General features: G+C 52.6%; 1 protein-coding gene across 1 annotated transcript; it reads right to left on the reverse strand.

Moving 5' to 3' along the window:
* Positions 1-232: 232 nt before the first annotated feature.
* Positions 233-964, reverse strand: NEUROG1 (neurogenin 1). The gene has a single exon (XM_047096698.1). It carries the CDS (start codon positions 962-964, stop codon positions 233-235), a length of 732 nt encoding a protein of 243 aa, XP_046952654.1.
* Positions 965-19,652: the final 18,688 nt, after the last annotated feature.

The following is a 19,652-nucleotide window of genomic DNA, read 5'->3' on the forward strand; positions in this document are numbered from 1 at the left end:
GCCGTCTAGGGGCGGGCAGGAGGGGCCCAGGGCTGAGGGCTGGAGAAACAGACCAAGGGGCAGCCACGGCGGCGAGGGTGCAGCGACCTAACAAGCGGCTCAGGTATCTCCCACCCCTTTAAAGCTCCCGCTTCCTCCCTCCGCCCAGACTGGGGGTCCTGAGACTGCAGCTGGGGCTCCATCTACTGCCTGTTGCCTTGGGAGGGGGAAGGTAACGGTGTCCCTGAAGGGCCTAGTGGTAAGGGATGAAACAGGGCGTCGTGTGGAGCAAGTCTTTGGGCAGCCCGGGGAAGGAGAAAAGGGGGTCGCCGGGGCCGTAGGCGAAGTCTTCCGAGGCAGCGGGGCTACTGGGGTCAGAGAGTGGCGAGGCCGCGGCGGCGCAGGGCGAGGCGGCTGCACCCGAGCCCCAGGACTCGGCGTCGCTGGAGGGGCTCGGGGGCCCGGGCAGGCAGGGGGCGCACTGCGGCGGCAGGAGGCGCTCACGGGCACCGCTCCCGGGCAGTCCCTGGTCGGCCAGGCGCAGAGTCTCGGCCAGAGCCCAGATGTAGTTATAGGCGAAGCGCAGCGTCTCGATCTTGGTGAGCTTGGTGTCGTCGGGGAAGGAGGGCAGCACGCTGCGCAGCGCGTCCAGAGCGGCGTTCAAATTGTGCATGCGGTTGCGCTCGCGGTCATTGGCCTTGACACGCCGGCTCCTGCGCAGCGAGTGCAGCAGCGCCTCGGAGCGCACACGCGCTCGGCCCCTGCGCCGCCGCCGCTCCTGCTCGTCGTCTTGCGCCCGGGGAGTATTGGACGCTGCAGGAACCGCGGGAGCGCCCCTGCGCACTGGCACGGGCGTCCCCGAGGCGGAAGCTGGCGGCTGGAGCCCGGCACAGTCCTCCTCGTCGGTGAGGAAGCCGGATAGGTCGCTGCTGCTGCTGCTGGCGCAGTCGAGGTCCGAGAGGCATTTTTCCAGAGGGGCCGGCATCGTTGCGTGGCACAGGACCGACGGGCAGGTAGGAGGGCGCCTGGAGGACAGGAGCCCGGACAGAGGGTAGGGCCGCCGGGGCGCACTTACGTTCCAAATGGCCCAGGCCAACCCTGTGGCCGCTGCGGGCTTCACGGCCAGGAAAGGTGCTGGGGCGCACCTGGAGCTGGGTTTCACCTCCTCGCCTCGTCTGCTGCAGGGGCCACGCTCCCAGTCGGTCTCCCGAGTGATCTCGCCGGCGAGCAGATCAGCTCGTGTGAGTACCGAGTGTGGCACACGACCGGCCTCAGGACCCCTTAAGTACCCGCCCCAACAATGGGCGCCCCCCTCCCTTGCCACCTCCGCCCCCGCGGCAGCCCCCGTGAATGGAGCAAGGCGGCAGGTCAGCCCCGTGCGGCGCCCGGGTATTTGCATAATTTATGCTCGCGGGGGGCCGCCCCGGCCCCTCCCCCCTCCCGGAGCGTGCCCGTAATTACCGCGGGCCAATCGGCGGCGTCGCGCGCGGCCCCGGGAGCAGTCTCCGGGCTAAACTGGCGGGGGCGTCTCCAGGCAGCGAAACGGAGGCGGGGGCGCCCGGCGATTAGCGGCCGAGGCACGCTCCTCCGGGGGCGGGCCCGGCGCCCCTCGCTGGGGTGGGATGGGGAGGCGGGGCTCGGGCTGGAAAGTGTGAGCCGCGGAGCAAGTTGCGGAAACCTGGAGCCGGCTGGGAGCCTGGGTTCGTTTCCTCTCTCCCGCTGCTGAATGGCCGCGTGACTTTGGGCAAGTGATTTGACCTCACTTTCCCCGTCTGTAAAATGGGACACACGTCTACCCTGTTGAGGATGTTGTGAAATGATGTTCGGAGGACAGTTGGCGCGGCGCTTTTGTAACGCAGCGCCAGATAAATGGTTGGGAGAGGCAGCGCCCTCAGAACCGAGGGAAAACCCTATCCACAGACGGAGAGTGGCCGGGTGTGGATCATAGAGCAGAGGGCAGGCGTAAGCGCTCTCGCTTCTTCCAGGTTGGTGAAGAAATAAGGGAAGGTCTCTGCTGACCGTCGCTTAGGGGCCGGGGACCGGGAGGCAGGAGGTGGAGGAGCAGTTTGGAAAGTAAAAGAATGGATGATTTTTTCGAGTGCAATCTTGGCCAAATACTCCTAACACCACCCTCGTCCCCCAGCCCTCTTATTCTAACACTTTCAGATGACTTTTAAAGTAACAGAATCCGCTCCCCTCAGGGAGCCCTCCTTGCTCCTCTCTGCCCCCCCCCCCTACTTTGCTCTGCCTCTCTTGAAGGTGCTTGCGGCCTCTGAGGCTCCCTGGAATGTGAGCCAGACAGGGGACCTGGCTTTCCTGGCCCAGGAGAAAGGGTAGCAAGCACTCAGTAGCAGTCACTACCCACCTCCCTGGATTCCTTTCTATACCTTAGTGATATAAACGCACCTATTAGAGCAGGTTTTCACTCTGCTGGTCAGCAGTCGCTTTTCCACCAGTGTTCATGTTGGAGCAGTAGATCCCAGGCACCCCCACGTTTGTACTTAGGGGGAAATAGTCACTAAGGAACAGCAGCAGACGATGCAGGTGGGAAAGTTAAAAAACGAAATGAGCACCTTTGAGCAAAGTTTCATTGTCCTCCCTGTGACATCTGGATGATGGCCTCAGGCCTGGTCTGTGGCCTGTTGTCCTCAGAGCTGTCTCTGCCTGCGACGCCGTCCCCTTTCTACAGAGGTGTTGTCTGGAGGCAGAGCCTGCTTCCACAAACTGTCCAGTGACAGTCTTCAGGCTTCGTGGACTCTATCCAGCCCTGCTTTCCCCTCTGCTGCGCCTTACGTGTACTCCCAACCTGGAGAGAAGGCTGGACACGGTCATGTATAAGAGCTTTAGGTTTGTTAGAAGTCGCAAAAAGTGGATTTGATCAGCTTAAGCAAGAAAAGGGAGATTGTTGGGTGATGTGAGGCATTTCAAGGAACACAAAGCTGCCGGCATTTGTGTGAGCCTACAGGAGCCTAGGTATCCTCAGCCCTGCTCCCAGCCTGTTTCGTCCCTGCTTTCCTGAGGCCTTGGTGCATTCCCACTACCTGTGACTTGACATTGCTGGGCCCCTGTATTGTATTCTTGAGACTGGAGTACTAAGTCACCACAAACGAGGCACCTTAAAACAACAGGTATTTATTCTCCAGGAGGCTGGGAGTCTGAAGTCAAGGCATCAGCAGGGTTGGCCCTTTTTGGAGGCTCTGAGTGAGAATGTGTTCCAGGCCTCTCCTAGCTTCTGGTGGCTCCTGGTAGTTCTTGGCATTACTTGGCTGGTAGCTGCTCTACTTCAATCTTTGCCTTCTCCTTCTCTGTGTTTCTGTGTCTTCTGTTGCTTATAAGGATACTTGTCGTTGGATTTAGGGCCTGCCCTGATCTAGGATGAGGTCATCTTGAAATCCTTATCTGTATTCCAGCTGCAAAGAACCCTACTCCAAATAAGTTCACATTCTGAGGTTCTGGATAGACGTGTCTTTTGGCGAGCTGCTATTCAACATGCTACATACAACTCCTTTTCTGAATCCCTGGAGGAGAGAATCTGTTCAGGGGACTAGGGTCACTAGAGTGGCCATTTGTCATTTCTTGGCTGCCTTGCACCTGAGGAGCCTTCCTGTTGAGGAATCTGAATGCATGAGCACCTCCCTCCCCATTCTTGGCAGTTGGAGTGTGGCTACGTGCCTTAAGTGGGGTCAATTGTATGCCCTGCTTGGAACTTAGGCTCTGAGCCAGTGACAGTTCAGAGTATACATGTGTTGTGCTGACAACCTGGAAACCAGTGGCCAGTGGTGGAAGGGTTGGCCAGGAGCAGTGGATATCCTGCCTTAGCTCTTCCTTGGGTCTGCCTGTCCCCCAAGCCCCCCAGATTTCATGCCTGGTTCTCTAGTCTTCTCACTGACTGCACAAGAAACTCCATAGTAGTGCTTTTCCTAGTAGGGCTCTTTTGCTTGAGTTAGCTAGGTTTGATGTCTGTGTGTGCTAAATAAAACACCCAAGTTAAACATTCAGTTGCCAAAGCATGGTGATTGAGGCAACCCATATACCATATTGCTTGCCTGTTCTGGGGCAAGAACTGTGCCAGACACTGGGTTAACAGGGATGAAAACCTGGCTGATGGGGGTCATCGCTCTGAGCCTCATAAGCCTAGGGTTCACTGCTGGTAGAACTCTTGGAGATTATTCATCCATGCATTGTACCTCATACTTAGGAAACTGAAGTGGCAGATGGAGGGGTCTTTTCTCCAGGTGACCCCAGGGATCTCTGGTGGTCAAACTAGAGCCGGATTCAGGAGAACTTCCAGCCCCTATTCCATGTTTTTCCATCACAGTTAATCAGTAAGTACATGGTGAGCATTTTCTGCTTTCTGCCCTGTGCCAGATGCTCATATAGAGTCGGGAAGACCTGTAGTCATGGGGCAGGGGAGAAGTGACCACAGAAAAGTGACCTTTCCCCGGGCTGAGAGAAGCACTGAGGGCCTACTAAGGGAGCAGACCTGAAGAGCGTCATGCACCTCCAAAGGGAAAGGAGGTGGTTAGGGAAGCCTTCCTGGCAGAGGGAGGCTTCAGAAGGCCTTGAAGAATGATTGGGACATGAACAGATAATTTAGGTAGAAGGGGGTGTGTGGGGATGACTGTGGCAGCACTGTGGGGGCCAGCGGGAAGAGGGTAGGAGGCAGTTGTGATGGGCCTTGAATGGCCACGGCGGTCTTTCTTCTTCCTCTTTGTCTCCTTCTCATGGTGCTTTCTCTGAGCAGGGCTGTCACAGTTGTTCAGTGGTTTACTGCACAAGGGCATCCATCGCAAGTGGGGAATACATTCTAATCTCTTTACCACGTGCCGAGCCGTGCACCGTGATGTGAGATTGCATCTTTCCAGAGAGGTGTGCTTTTCAAGTGTGCCCAAAGGCACTTTATGAGCTCCCAGTGGCTCTGTGCTCTCTCCTGCCTGTGTCCCCCTCCTCTGCCAGGTACCTGACTGGGTAGGCATCTTAACCTTGCCCTGCCTGCTCCTGGCTCTTGGGCAGTGCATGGGGCAGCTCCTCCCTGGACATTGGTGCCTGCCCACTTTGCTTTTAGTAAGTGCATCTGAGGCTTGGGAGGGGCACCTCTCCTGCAAGTGACCCGCTGAGGGTGGAGCTGAATCCTGGGAGAATGAGAATGAGGTGGTAGCTTAGGCTCAGGTGTGTCCCCTTTGAGGCTCAAGGCTTTCCCTTCCGAAGAAAAAGTTTGAGAAGTTTCTCCTGACCCCCCACATCCCTTGGAGCCTAGTGCAGGGCACGTCTGTGGAAGGGCCCTTCTGTCTCAGAGCACAATAGGATGCTATCTGGGCACGCAGTAAATCCAGCCACAGCAGGTGCCCAGGTGGCGAGGGCTGCAGTAGGTATTCTGGCTGCCTGATGTGTGAGCCATCCAGCTGCCCTTCTGCTGGGGGTGGAGGTAGGTGGGTGGGGCAGATGTTCCAAGGGTTTGGGTTAAACCAGAGTTTCTCACATTGTGGTCACCTGAAGCTGTAGGGATGATGGGGGACCCCAGCCCAGATGATGGGGGACCCCAGCCCGTCAGAATCTGGAAGTACAGACCACATGCTGAAGTCGTGATTGACTGATACTTAGAGCCTCTGTTTGCCCCTCATATTGGAATAAAAGCCTTTCTTTAGCATTCACCTTCCTGTCTCGTGCTTATCTAAGCCCTTGAGGCAGATCAGACATGTTTCTGTGACAGCTCAGAGGTGTTCTAAGTGATGCCAAGACTGGGGCTTCTGTTGTTCTGCTTGCCTGTGTGACACCCTGGGGTGTCCCTGGGGGAGGATTCCCGGAAGGGATTCAGGGGCTGGAAGGTGCAGCCCTCTTCTGGGCAGTTCTGGAGGTCTGACTCAAGACGCTGTGGAACCAGCAGGGAGGTGATTTCAGTCCCTTACTGAGAGGACCATTCTGCTGTCCACACCCTGCTGAAGGAACCAGCCTTCTGGAGAGATGGGAGGAGAGGCTCTCAGGGTTGAGGAGGGCATCTGATGTTTCCAGGGAAATTTGAAATTCTTGGTGTTTTTCTTTTTTTAAGCTGAAGAAAGGCCAAAATAGGAGAAAATAGTGGTATATTATAAATGTTTACCTGTAATAAATTAATATGGTCAGCATGTACATATACAAAGCTGACTGTGTTGTTCACAAGACAATTTCAGAATTTTTAACCAATTTTATTTCTTTTTTTTTTATTTTTATTTTTTTTTCAATTTTATTTCTTTTTAAGTAAACTCTACACCCAATGTGGGGCTCAAATTCACAACCCCGAGATCAAGAGTGGCATGCTCTACTGACTGAGCCAGCCAGGCACCCCAGAGAATTTCAGAATTTTTAAATGAACATCAAATCATCACACATGTAGATATGGAAATGCAAGGATGGAAGCAGATTTAAATTTGTTGTTGCACATCCTCTTCCTCTAGCCTTGTCAGTGACTCAGTGGCCGTGTGTGTGACTTCATTTGGAGTTAGTGCCCACAGCCTTTGAGCCCTTTTGTGGACACGAGGCTGAGCCAGATGGCCTCCTTGCCGTCCTCCCTTTCAATTATCAGAAACATGTAAGCCTGAGGTTGAACAAACTACCTACCTTTCAGAGATGCTGCTTCGGGAATGAGGCTGAAAGGTTAGTGTCTTGTAATTCCAAGTGCTGGCATGAGCATCTGAATGTGTTGGGGCATGGGGAGGACACCATCACATTTCATACTTTTCTCCCAAACTGTTTTAGCTGAAATTTATCATTCCCTATCCACACCAGTTGTAGAATATCAATTTCAAGAGTGCTGTGGCATCTACATGTAGATCTGAGTTTTGTTATGGGCAGTGTCTGTCCTTTTTTCATTCCTCCCTCCCTTCCTTCCTTCCTTTCCAGTATACATGAACTCTCAGATGCCATTTAGGATAACACAGGTGAAGGTTGTTCGTGTGTTACTCAGCCACTCATCCACCTGGGTCTTGGGCACAGGGCTGGGCAGTGTACTGAGTTTACAAGGCAGATTTTTGCACAAAGTAAAGTATGAGAGCCACCCTTTCCAAACAAGAACGTTAAACTACCATCATAGTTTTCTTTCTGGAGCTACCTGTGGGGAGGGATGGCATTGGTTTGGTGGGTGGCATTTTAGAAAGAAAACACTGTCATCTTTTTTCGAAAAAAAAAAGAAGAAAAAGGTGCAGTTACTCCACAGGAAGCGATGAAGGATGATGTTGGACCCAGAGGCACACAGTGTTCCTTTCAGTCTGTTAAATACACCCGCAGATATGCGTTTCCATCTAAGAGAAGCAGGGTAGGGGTGGGGAATGGAACGGAGAAACAATTCCCTATTTTCTTTACTGATGACCCATGACAGTTGTGGAAGGGGGGGTAAAAGGGAGGGGGGAAACGAGGCAGGAGGGGGGAAACAGAGGGGTCTTTCAGTGACAGAGCAAGGAAAATGGCAAATTATCCATGGTTTCCAGAAATCCGTGGAGGCCCCCTCGGCCCCTGCTCTGCTAAATACAGTGCCGGCTGTATGCATTTCCCACCTCAGAGATGTCTGCTTGAATATTCTGGGGCATTGTATACTGATGTGTTTGGTTATGTACAGTCTGCCTACTTGTGGGATGAATGTTGGCCTCCAGGGGAAGTCCTGGTGCAAATCAACTTTATTCTAGTGCTGTGCAAGAAGTGCCTTCCAAAAACACATGGGGCAGTTCTGCAGCTGGATAAATTCTTTCCAAAAGAAAGTTTCAAATTTGATTGGAGTTCTCAAGCCTCGTAGCAGGAACAATATGTGCTTGGGCTCGCCCAAGGTTTGAGGTGCGTTTGTGGTTTGGGCCAGTCTTGGGTGAAACAATGTCCTTTTTGTGCCTTAAGTACTGTGGGGGAGGCGAAGGGGGGTGTGCATGCTTGTGGCGGGAGGGCCCATGGGGTGCAGACCCTGAAATGAAGAGGGAGAGGGCAGAAGGTACCCACCCCCCCTTCCCCACCCCCCTCAGGAGTGAGGCTTGGAATCATTTTCACATCAGCTGTTTGAGGCTAGAATCAATCCAGAACCTCCTTCAAAGCCTCTGAGTTTTGCCTTCCTAGATTTCTTGAAGTGAAAACTTTTGGACTCAGATTTAAGAACAGTAGGCCCTGCTGTTGCTGTCACCAGATTCAGCTTCCCACATCCAGGCCGCACCTGCCATGGGATATTGCTAAAGCCAGAGTTCATTTTTGTCTGTTTCATGGTTTTGCATTCTTAAGAACATCTTCCCTGGGGATTAAAAACACAACCCCCCACCCACCCAAAATGTTTGTGGGTCAAATGTGGGAAAACCGTATGAGGGTGTTTTCTTCTGTGTGTACAAAAGAAGTCACGGTGAAATTTATCCTAATGGATTTGAAACTCTCGTTTTATGGAGACAATTCTGAAATAAACACAGAGAATGGAGATATAGCTGAAGTGTTTTCCTTTTGCTTTTTCTCTACCTTAACGCTCCGTCACATAAATTCATGTTGGGTTGGAACACAAATGCATTTTGTTTGTAGTAATTAAAATGTTTTAATGAGACAACCATAAAATCCACCATTAATTATTTTATTTCAAACACTTCTCCCTTCTTTTGAACCAGGTCTATTTAGAAATAGTTTAGAGAGTAGCCTGCAGTTTTATTCTTTCCTCTGCATTATACACAGGAGTGGAGAAGTCATTTATAAATAATTACACAATGTTTTGGGTCTTTGGGCTTGTATAATATATCAAAGCGATTAGTACACTTATTGTTCCATTGTAAATGCTTTTTTTCTCCTTTCAGTTTCACTTGCCTTGTCTTCTAGCTAAACCTTTTTCTGGAAATCTTTTGTCTTCTTCATTCTTTTTGCTTGTTACAGTCCGGGAGCATTCTTCTTATTCAAACACTCACAGCAGGGGCAAAGAAAGCGACTTCGGCCGCATCTTAAGTTTTACCGTAACTTTCTGGCATTTTCTTTTCTTCCAGTTTTCCCAGACTACCTAGGGGCAATGAAGAATTATAACACATGAATTATTGGTACTCCCCTCGAGTTAAAGGGGGAAGAAAGTGCCTCATTTTCTATGCCACCCCCCCTTCCCCAGTCCTGAGCGAGCGGGCGGCCGAGAAACAATGTATTTATCACTTTGCACGTCTTCGGGACGCCGGCCGCGCCCGCGCGCCCCCTCCCTCGCCGCCGCCACTCCTTTCACGAGCACCCAATACAGGCTCCCGGGCGGCGCGGCCAGGGAGAGCGCCCGGGCCAGGGCGCGGCGGGGCGGGCCGCGTGCGGGGATTAGGGCCGCACGAGAGGCGACTGCGCTGCGGCCTCCAGCCACGTGAGGAGGGACCGGGCTTCAAAGGTGCCCCCCCCAACTAATCCTTGTTATCCGGCGGGGCCCACCGCTCCGCGCTGGCTCCCCCGCCCGCTCCCGGAGCCCGCCGGCCTCGGGGGCAGCCCCGGGCCAGCCTGCGGGACGGCGGGGCGGGGCCTGAGACTCCGCTGGCTAGGGTGTCGTCGGGTGATCGGGCATGCGCGGGTGGCCGCGCACGTGGGGAGCTTGCCAGAGAAGGAGTTCGCGGGAAGAACGCCCGCGGGAGCCGGCCCGATGCCCCCACCCCCCAGGGGGCGTTTCCGAAGCCGGCGCGCGCTCAGCCCCGCGGTCCCCGCCCCGCCGGCCCCCGCCCCCGCGGCCCCGGCGAGCGCACGTCGCAATCTGTCAAGCCCTCGGCCCCGTTTCCATATGAAGGGCGCGCCGGGCGCCTTGGGAGCGCTGAATGGCCGCTCGCGGTCGGGCGGGCGCTCACGCCCCGCGGCCCGGGCTGGATTTGGCCGCATTTGCATAGCAGGTGCTGATGCTTGTCCATTCTTACTTAAAGAAGTTTTAATATGGGATAAATTACCAGGAATTAGGAGCAGGCGTGGGCGGGAATAAAGGAACCGTGTCGCCCGTCTTCTTATCGCCGCCTGGCGCAGGGAAGGAGAGAAATCTTAAGTGAGATTCGACTTTAGAAGTCGTCTCCTTAACAAGCTACCACTCCCCACCCCAACCAAAAGGAGCCAAGAGAAAACAGGAGACAACTTTAAGCAATTTGATTTTAGAATCTTTTCTGCAGCCAGTAAAGCAATGATCCCAGGGATAGTAATACGATTAGCGATCGAAGATCTTTGAGTCAGAAAGTCCGCTTGAGTTTAAAATGTTAATCCTGGCCCTAATCCGCCCTGTTGGCAGACTGGAGTGCAGTGCTACAGTCGTTTATGCTTTCTTTCCCTACTCTTACATCAGGTGAGGCCCCTTTCGGCAGCCCATTTCTTGATGACAAGGAGGGCACACTGATTTGCCCAAGGCGACATCCCCTACCATCTCTGGACAGGGGTGCTGCGCTTCCCCCGCCCCTGGGAACCAGGCTCCTGTCGCTGTGCTGGCTTCCGAGGTTCATTCCATCTGTTTGGCATCTTGCAAAAGCTTGGAGCAAAGTGGATTTTCGAGGCGATGGGATTTTGAGGAGATAGGGATGGGACAGTTCATCCACCCAGCCTTGTCTGCCATCCTCCTTTAAGCCAGACCTCAGGGTGTCCTCTTGAAATGGGTGGCTGGTGTTCAGGTTTTCAGGTTTTTGGGGACTGGGGAAGGGGAATGGCTGCCTCAGACTCCAGCCTGCCAGACAGTGGGTCTGCTTATCATATTTGTGCAGAAAAGGCCTGAAGCCTGGGACCCTTGAGGGGTCTCCAGATACTTGGGCCGACTAGGAGCTGTAGGGAAGAAAGGGTAGACCTAACATGAGCAGTAATACTCCAGTGCTCTCCACACCAAGATGCTGCCACATGTGCTGTCATAGGTCTGGGATAACAGGCTGCCTGTTCTGTGAGGGACAAATGTCAAAGTTCTCTCCTTTGCCTTCTTGCTAAGGCACTTTTCTCCTCTCTCAGGCCCACACACTGCTTTTTCAGCCCCCTCTGATCTCTGGCAGTTTTTCTCTCTGGGCCCAGAGCGACCCCGCTTTGGGCAGGATTGCACCTGGGATCTTGCAGGCAGGCCTCTGGCTTGTCCCAAGCTCTTCCCAACAAGCCCGCTTTTCCTGGAAGGCAGTGTGAGATGCCCAAATGGACCATATGGTTTGGAGTGAGAGCCTTGGAGCCCACAGACAATGGGGGAAGTGAGAGGCCCAGGTCAGTGGCGGAGCTCACGCGGCTGCAAACCTCTCTTTCAGCCTAATGAAGCTGTTGTCTGGGGGTAATGATGCAAATGCCCCAGCCCTTTCTCGCCATCGATAGTCTAGAACGTGATTTGTCATACAATCTGAATCTTTGGGAGGACTTTAGACGGAACCTCCCCCAAAGATGGAGATGAGCCATATGTGCACTTTGCATCTGAAGTGGGGGTGGGGGCAGTGGGAGGGAGGACACAGCCCACTCCGACTTCTCAGAAGGACTGCCTTCTGACAGCCAGGAGGACTCAGTCCCCAAGAGCCCCAGTGCTGCCTGACCCAGGGGGCTCATGAGTGGGTGCAGTGCCCTATTGTCTGATGACAGATCAGCAGTGTGTGTTGGAAAAAAGATGCAGAGGATCTGGTTATTCTGAGTAGGGTGCTGTGCCGAGTGCCTCAGCTGATGTTAATTGCAGCCAGGATGGACACTTTAGTATTTCTGAAGCAGAAATAGTGAAAGAGAAGTAGGGACCAGGCGAGAGGCATCCTGAGCGTGGAACAGGTGGGGGAAGACACAAACCAGAGTGAGAAAGATGAGCAGGAAAAGTGTGCAAATCAGCTCACACTGTGTGTGTGTGTATGTGCGCACATGTGTACACGCGCATGTGAACCACACACAGGCATATGTGAACACCCAGTGCCCACACACAAATCGTCTCTTGTCTAAAGATATCCTTCGGGCGCCAGGCATGCCAGGCCAGGCACTGTGTCTGAGGGCACAGAGAGGGTGTGGCAGAAAAGAGTGGCCTCACCTGTGGGCAGATGTGACTCTGTCACCTTTGCTTCTCCTGTTTCCTTTCTAGGGCAGACTCCGCCTCAGAGACCCTTCTTCCCCCTTCATTATCATTGCTATTATTAGGGTCTCTGGTACTTCTCTATTGCATCTAGCACACGCTGAGGGAGAAAGTAATGATGGCTCCTTACAGGAAAGGAGGCAACTTCTCAGTGCATCTGCCACTGAGGTCCTGTGAGTGCCCGCAGAGTCTGGGCACAGGAATATACTACTCATTAGCAATCTCAGCAAAGCAGACTGCCACGGAATGATAGAATAGCCCTTGTTTACTGCATGCAATAGATTTGTGTGTGGGCACTGGGTGTTCACATATGCCCGTGTGTGGTTCACATGCGCGTGTACACGTGTGCACATATACGTAGCCCTTCCTCGCCTTCAGAGCAGGGAGTTGGGTTGCATCTCTTCTCTGGGATTACCCCACGTCTGTAACCTGAGTGTTGGCCCTCAGGTCGGCACCACAGCCATAGGCTTTGCTGGGTGCCCAGCCCCCAGCTGGCAGAGGGCTCGCCGGGGGTTATCTGTTCACTCATTCTGTGGTGGTTTAAGTTTAGGAGTTAGAATGGGATGGGCTGGGAAATGGAGGCCCATAATCCAACGAGAGGTCCCTAATTACCCCTGCTGGCTTGTGGGGGTGAGGCAAGGGCAGATTGAAACCTTGGTCACGCCTCCACCGTCAATCACATCCATGGCCACAGGTAAGTCGTAGCCAAGCTCTGCCAAAGCCCCAGCCACATGATACTCTTTCTGCACCCTCAGATGCTCCCAGCCTCCCCTCTGGACACTGAAGGAGAGGGGATCGGGGGAGCGATCGCGGTGACAACACCAGCTCTCAAAGCCCTGGCCACAAGCTGCTCACCGCAACACCTGTTACCATCGAGAGGTATATCCCGGGGTGGGGGCTGGGAGGCGGCCGTGCTGCAGTCTGGGGTGGGGTAGGGGTAGGGTGCTGGGAAGCCGGTAGGACTAGAGTTTCTGCTTATTTGAGGGCTTTGCAGAAAACTTTGGTTAGAAACATGGAGATATTTCTAAAGCATCCCTGTCCTCTTTCCTGCTTTAACAAATACGGTCCAGATACCCCTGGTGAGCATGCGCCCTGGGAGTGCCCAGAGTCGAGATGTTCCATGACAGTCCTCTTTACTGCTTGACTCCACCATCCTCCTCATCATCAACATTCGTATTCATATAAATACCCTTCTGAACGGTTTTTTCTTTTCCTAGAGGGATGTTAAGCTTCACCCTCAGTTTGTGTGATTTTATTAAACTTGCAAGCCCGTGCGTCGTGCATTTTAATCTGCCTCTCAAATGTGAGGCGACTGAGGCTCAGGGAGGTTAAGATACATGACGAAGGTCATGGGGCTGGCAGGCTGTAGAGCCAGAATGGGAGCCCAGGGCTGCCTGGCTTCAGCATGCGGGACACTGACCACTAGTCATCTCCCTTTTCTCACTTTATGTGAACATCCACTCTGTGGCCAGCTCCACCCAGGGGCTGGTGGACACGGGATGGAAACCATAGCCCTACTTTGTGGGGAAGGGCAGCTGTTGCAGGTGTGGGTGAGACTCTGTGGAAAGAGGTCTGTTCTTGTCTGTTGGTTGGTCACTCTTGTGGAGAAGGGCCGTGACCCTGGACTACAGGAGACTTTGTTGTTTTGAAGTCAGCTTCTGTTCTCGTTTTCTTGGTGAGAATCGAGCAGTCTGGGTTCTGTGCCCTCTGCAGCCTTGAGAAAAATCTTCTCTCACTCTCTGAATCTCACAGAAGAATGGTGGTGTGGGAGATGGAGGGGGTGTAAGGTGTCCCCAGGGGCTTGCAGTCCAGGGGGAGACATCTAGGCTCCAGTACTGCTGACACCTGAGGTCTTGGGGAGTCACCTGGCCATATGACATCAAATGGTTTCATCTCCTCTCTGGTCTCCCTAACTGCTCGGTGAGCAGAGCTTATGAGGGGCCAGAGAGCTGACCTGTGCTGAAGCTGAAGCCAGCAGCCTCCCTGAGTGGCGAAGGAGGCATTCTGTGTGCTCTCTTCAGTGTGGAGTTCGTGCTTCTAGAGTGTGTGGGCTGTCCCAGTCTACTTGTCCCCGTGTCCCTGAAGAACTCAGCATGATCTTAGCACCCAGAAACTCTTAAGTTACTCATGTTCTTTGGTTCTGTGGTTGTTCATGCAATTCATTCACTCGCTCTTTCATTCATCGCCAGGATGTTAAGTCAACTTCTCTTGGGTAGAAGATCATTCAACTTCCCTGCCTGAAACCCTTCACAGTTTTCCCACGGCACTCAGTATAACGTGCCCCCATCTTTTAATTTGAACTCTAGTTAACAAGGCTCTGTGCTATCTGTCCCCCTCCTGCCGGCTTGGGGGTGTGTTGTGGGGTACCTCAACCTCACAGCCGGTTCCTCTCCCCTTGGCCCTCTGGGTTCCAGCAACACTGGTCTCTGTTTAGTGCTTTCAATGCTCTTCGGGGCCTTGTCCTTGTCATTCTGCTTGAAGCGCTCTCCCCATGTGGCTCCTTCTCAGAGGAGGACCTCCTGACGATCCTGAGCAACCCTTCGTCACAGCGCTGCCCCCACTAGCACACGGATCGGTGGGTGGTCTGCACACTGCTTGCTGCTGCTCCTCGTCTGTGTCTCTGACTAAACTGAACGTTCTGTGTGTGGCAGTTCCCTGTCTGGCTTATTAACCTCCGTCTCCCCAGTAGCTAGAACAGTGTTGGTATGTAAGAGGTGCCCAGGACGTTTTGCGGTGGAATGTGGACGTGCATTTGGATGTATTTTAAATGGTGAAATCTGTGCGTCTCTCTATTATGTGTGTCTCCACCTTCCCAGCTCCGGGAAAATCTGGGCTGAAGAGAGACTGAGTCATGGGCGAGGGATTTAGTTTGACACAGTGGGAAACTGGGTGCTTCTGGGTGGAGTGTGTCCAAGATGAGTGTCTCTCTAGGCACAGGGACGTTTTCTGACTTGGCTGGATGGGGCACATTTCTTACTTGGGTCTGACTCCCGTGGGATGATCTTGTGTCTTCCTGGAATCCACGGGACATCCTGAATCACACTGTTTGTGCCCAGAGGAGACACTGCTGAAGGAGATGTCTCTTCTCTTTATGAAAGAGGTGTGTGGGCATGCCTCTCTAAGCAGTGTGGGAATGCACGGGGCAGGCTTTCCAGTCCGCAGTGGAGAATGGACCTCCCTGGAATGCTCACAAGGGGCAGGGAAGAGGAAGGAACCCCTCAGAGTAGAGTCGGGACTGAGCAGTTGCTGGGGGCAAGGCTCACCTGAGTAGGTGACCATCAGCAGGAAGCAAGCTGGGACTGGTTCTTAGGAAAGCCATGTGGAGTGGCAGGGGCCAGAGGCGCATCTCTGTCATTTCCGGGAATCCACGCGTGATGGTATGTTTTGGGTGGAAATGTCAGCGATGCCTCCCTCCAGCAAGCCCTCAGCAGCCCTCTCAGTTGCTCCCTTTCGTCCCCCAAATCCTGGCTCTGCCCACTGAGCACTGGCAGGGGCTCTAGCTAAGGGCTGCATGTGGGAGCCATTCCTGCTCTCAAAGAGGTGGTACTCTGGGAATCAGAACACGGGTGTGCAAAGCAGCCAGTGCACAGAGTTCAGAGACCAGAGTGCTAACCATTACACGATAGAACCCCACGCCAGTGGACAGAGTTCAGACACAACTCTGCCTGCGTGCTCTCATCCACTCAGCCAATCACCCACCAGTCATCTACGGGGTACCTCCCAGGTGGAAGGGTCACTGTGTGCAGTGCTGGAAAACCCAAGAAAACTGGAGCTGCCTAGAATTTACATCCCAACAGGAAGAGACTACAGTCCCAAAGATGAATAAACCCCTAAGATAGCAGGTGGTAACAAGTGGCAAACAAACAGGGTGCCACTAAGGGGCAAAGCAGGAGATACTTACTCTAGCTAAGGTGACAAGGATGATCTCTGAGGAGATGACATGGAAGTTGATACTTAAAGGATGAGAAGGAGTCAGCCATGGGAGGTTCTAGGGGGAGAGCATTCCAGGCGGAGGCCCTAGGAAGTGAGGACTCTGGGGCAGGAACAGGCTTGTGTGTGAAGAACTGATGGAAGACCAGTGTATATTGAGAAAGCCTTCCTAAGCGAGGTGCAGAATTTGGACAGGGGGTGCGTATCTTTGTAACAGGTACCATGTGCCTGGCACAATGCTAGTGTTACACCTCATTTAATCCTCCCACAAACATAGTGCTGTGCTCCTGTCCTACGGAGGCAGTGGATGCTCAGACAGGTCAAGCCAGTTGCCAAAGGCCACGCAGCGAGACAAGTGGTGGAATCAAATTTTGAACCTGAGTCTGGTTCAAGAGCCCAAGTTCATAACCACTAGGCGATTTGATCTCCCAGTGTCCCAGGAAACTGTACAAACGGCATGTACCTGTGACATGGAAAAGGACAGAGAAGGGAGAAACCAGAGAAAATTGTAGTCATGGCTTTAGGCTGTTGGAGATCATGGAGAGAGGTGTGTGGATCATCATAAGATGGAAAAGTCATCGTTTGCTTCTATCCTCAAGAATTTCCCTATTCTTGCTGGAGCAGGGCTTCCCGCGGGGTGGGGTGGGGTGGGGGGGTGGGGGGGGGGGCTTAGCTGTCTAAAGGTGGAAAGCAGCGCCACCTGTTGGTGAAAGAGAGTGATGATCGTATGACACGAGATCAGGTCGATTCATCATCACCCGTGAAATATTTGCTAGTCATCTACTGGGTACGGCCTGCCCTGGGTGGGGTGGGTAAGAGTATGCAGGAGAACCCGGAGACATAGCTCTGCTTCCAGAATGGAGAGGGCTGAATTGGGAGGTGGAGCTCCCTACTTTGGTCTTTCCTTATGGGTACCAGGGGATCTCAGAAAATAAACAGAAATGGATGTGCCAGAAGTAAGGGATCTGGGTGGGCTTGAGGAACTTGGAGAGGTTCTGGCAGTGAGGCAAACCTGAGCAAGCAAGTGTTTTTGCATAAGATATTCACGGCAGTGTTGTTTGACGTGTAAAATTTTGGTAAAAACGTGCCATGTGTCCATCAGTAGAGGAGTGGTAAATAAAGTATGTTGCATTCCTATAAAAGCATACTATGTAGCTATAAGAAAACAATAAAAAACCCTCTTTAGGTCCCACAGGGAAAAGTATCCAAGGTATATTAAGAGAGAAAAACAAGGGTGAAGACTTAACTTTGTATAGTATGCCATGGGATAGAAATATATACAAAGAGAGGGTATAAGAAGAAATATTTTCCTTGCCTAAGCTAAGAAAACTCTGAGGCCTCCTCAGGACACTGTTAACACAGTGGTTGCCGGAGTGAGTGGATGGAGGCAGGAATGGGAGGGATAATGTATCTTTTGATTATTTTTTAATTTTCAAATTAAGTATATTATTCCATATTCAAGTTAGTGGTTTTTTTTAAACAGGAAAGTTATAAACAAACCAAAAATAAAATGAAATTCTGATCCCACTGGAGCTTGGCCCTGCTTCTCCTCCCCTGGGTCTTTGCTTCCTTGGGTCTTAGAGCTGACCAACTTTTGTGGATCATGCGTGGTCCAGAGTTCTAGAATCTGAGAACTTTTCTGGAGGATTACCCACTGATTTAGAAACCCTATAGACCTCGTGTGTGGAAGATATGTTGTTTCTCAAAGGATTCTTGTAAGGCTTTGTTTCTGATTTCTGGGTATCAAGATTCACCAAGTTGCATTCATGAGCCTTTTGTACTTAATTGTAATTAATGATGAGTCCAGGTTGGTGATGCGTCATTTAGTTGCTGTCCCCTTTACTGAGCACCTACTAGGTTTGGGTACTGCGCTTATTCCTGGGATTGTCCCAAAGAAGCCTTGGTCCCAGGTTCTGCCCTAGGAGGGGCTTACCGCCTGGAAGGAGAGAAGGGAGCACTTGGTGAGCCCCAGTTAGGGAGTCCCTTGAGTCTGCCTGACAGAACTAGGAAGGCTTCAGGGAGATGGAAGTGCTTACGTGGAGACTCAAAGCGTGAGCGGTAAGTGAATGTTCCTCTAACATAGAGGGTCAAAGAGAAATGGAGGTTGTTTTTTTTTTTTTTTTTTTTTTTTTTTTACTGTCAGAGCAGGTGTGTTTTATTTTTCAAGTGCTCTGTGTTCGTTTTAAAAAACAAAGGCATGCCTTCTGTTTCTTTTTCTTAGTTTCCATTAAAATTATTGTAAGAACCACTTCGGCTACACCCTGGTCACAGAGAGGTGGTCATTGCTTCCAGTCTTACGGCGGCAGAGGTCACATGCAGCTGGTAAAGCCTCTGATCTTCCTTCCCTCGCCCTGCCCTGTGGCCCCTGCCTGCGTCTTAGGCCTGACTCTGTCCACCACAGCAGCTAGGACATACTGCACTGTGGCTGGTGCCAGGGCCTTGGTCATGGGGGTCTTGGCCTGCTCTTGTTACCTCGTATGCTGTAGGGGAGCCTCCTAGGCCTCCTAACTGGGCTGTGTTCCCTTTCTGACCTCAGTTTACCTGTTTGAGAAATAAGAGGGTTGGACCAGGGGACCTGCTAAGGCCTTCTAGAACTCACCCCCTGTGGCCATGATGCTGAACACATTGGGAAGCTCACGATATTTCCCAGGGAGTGGGGGTCCGGTGTATTCAGGTGGGCATGGCCTCTCTCCACCTTTCTGTCATGATTTTAAAGATGATCTTTCTCTGAGCCCCAGTCAGGGTCAGCGTAGCTCCTTGAAAGAACATTGGAGAGGGAGTTGGGGACAGGCCTGGGTCTGGGCTGAGGTCTTTTCCCCTTTCAGGCCTCAGTCTCTTCCCCTGGGTCGCCAAGAGGCCAATGGAGGAGGCATTTTCCAGCTCCAACTTTGCCAGAACCATCCCTGGTCCCTCAGTGGCAGGTGTGGAGACCAGGTCCTTTAGGCCAGCCTCTCCCCTTGGTTTCCTGAACGCGCTTCCTGAACATCTAGTGGGAATGAATCAGAGCCCTGTATGTGTGCAAGTGCTGTGTGTGTTCTTGCTTAGCAAGTGTTCCCTAAAGGGGAGCTAGGGGGCAGCTGCAGGAGCAAGGGGGTGAGGAGGAGGGGCCTTGAGTGCCATTTGGCCCCTCCTCCCACTCAGGGAGGGGCTGCCATTAACTTTGAATATTATTATTTTTTTTTTTTTGAGAGAGGGAGAGGAGAGTAGTGGTGAGGAGGGGCAGAGAGAGAGGGAGAGACTCTCAAACAGGCTCCACGCCCAGCACAGAGCCTGACGTGGGGCTCAAGCTCACCACCGTGAGATCATGAACTGAGCTGAAATCAACAGTTGGATGGAGGCTCAACTGACTGAGCCGCGCTGCAACCCTAACTTTGAATGTTATTATCTCCAATGAGTTTATAATTAAAAATGGCAGGCTGGAGAGAAGGCAGGTATCCTCCAACTTTGAATCTGCCTCTATTTCTACATCATACCATAAAAGTCTGCCGGATTACAGACCGCCTGGGTGGCTCAGTCGGTTGAGCGTTCGACTTGGGCTCAGGTCATGATCTCGTGGTTTGTGGGTCCGAGCCCTGCGTCGGGTTCAGTGTCGACAGCTCGGAGCCTGGAGCCTGCTTCGGATTCTGTGTCTCCCTCTCTCTCTGCTCCTCCCCTGTTCTCTCTCTCTCTCAAAAATAAATAAACATGAAAAAGAAATTTAAAAGTCTGCCAGATTTTAGGGGTCTAGGACAAAATGTCATTTAGTGATTAGCAAAGGTGAAAAGCA

Source organism: Lynx rufus, unplaced genomic scaffold, assembly GCF_022079265.1.
Source record: "Lynx rufus isolate CCGP_SWC_20201006 ecotype Redwood Valley unplaced genomic scaffold, mLynRuf1.p SCAF_1, whole genome shotgun sequence".
In the NCBI taxonomy this organism is placed as follows: domain Eukaryota; kingdom Metazoa; phylum Chordata; class Mammalia; order Carnivora; family Felidae; genus Lynx; species Lynx rufus.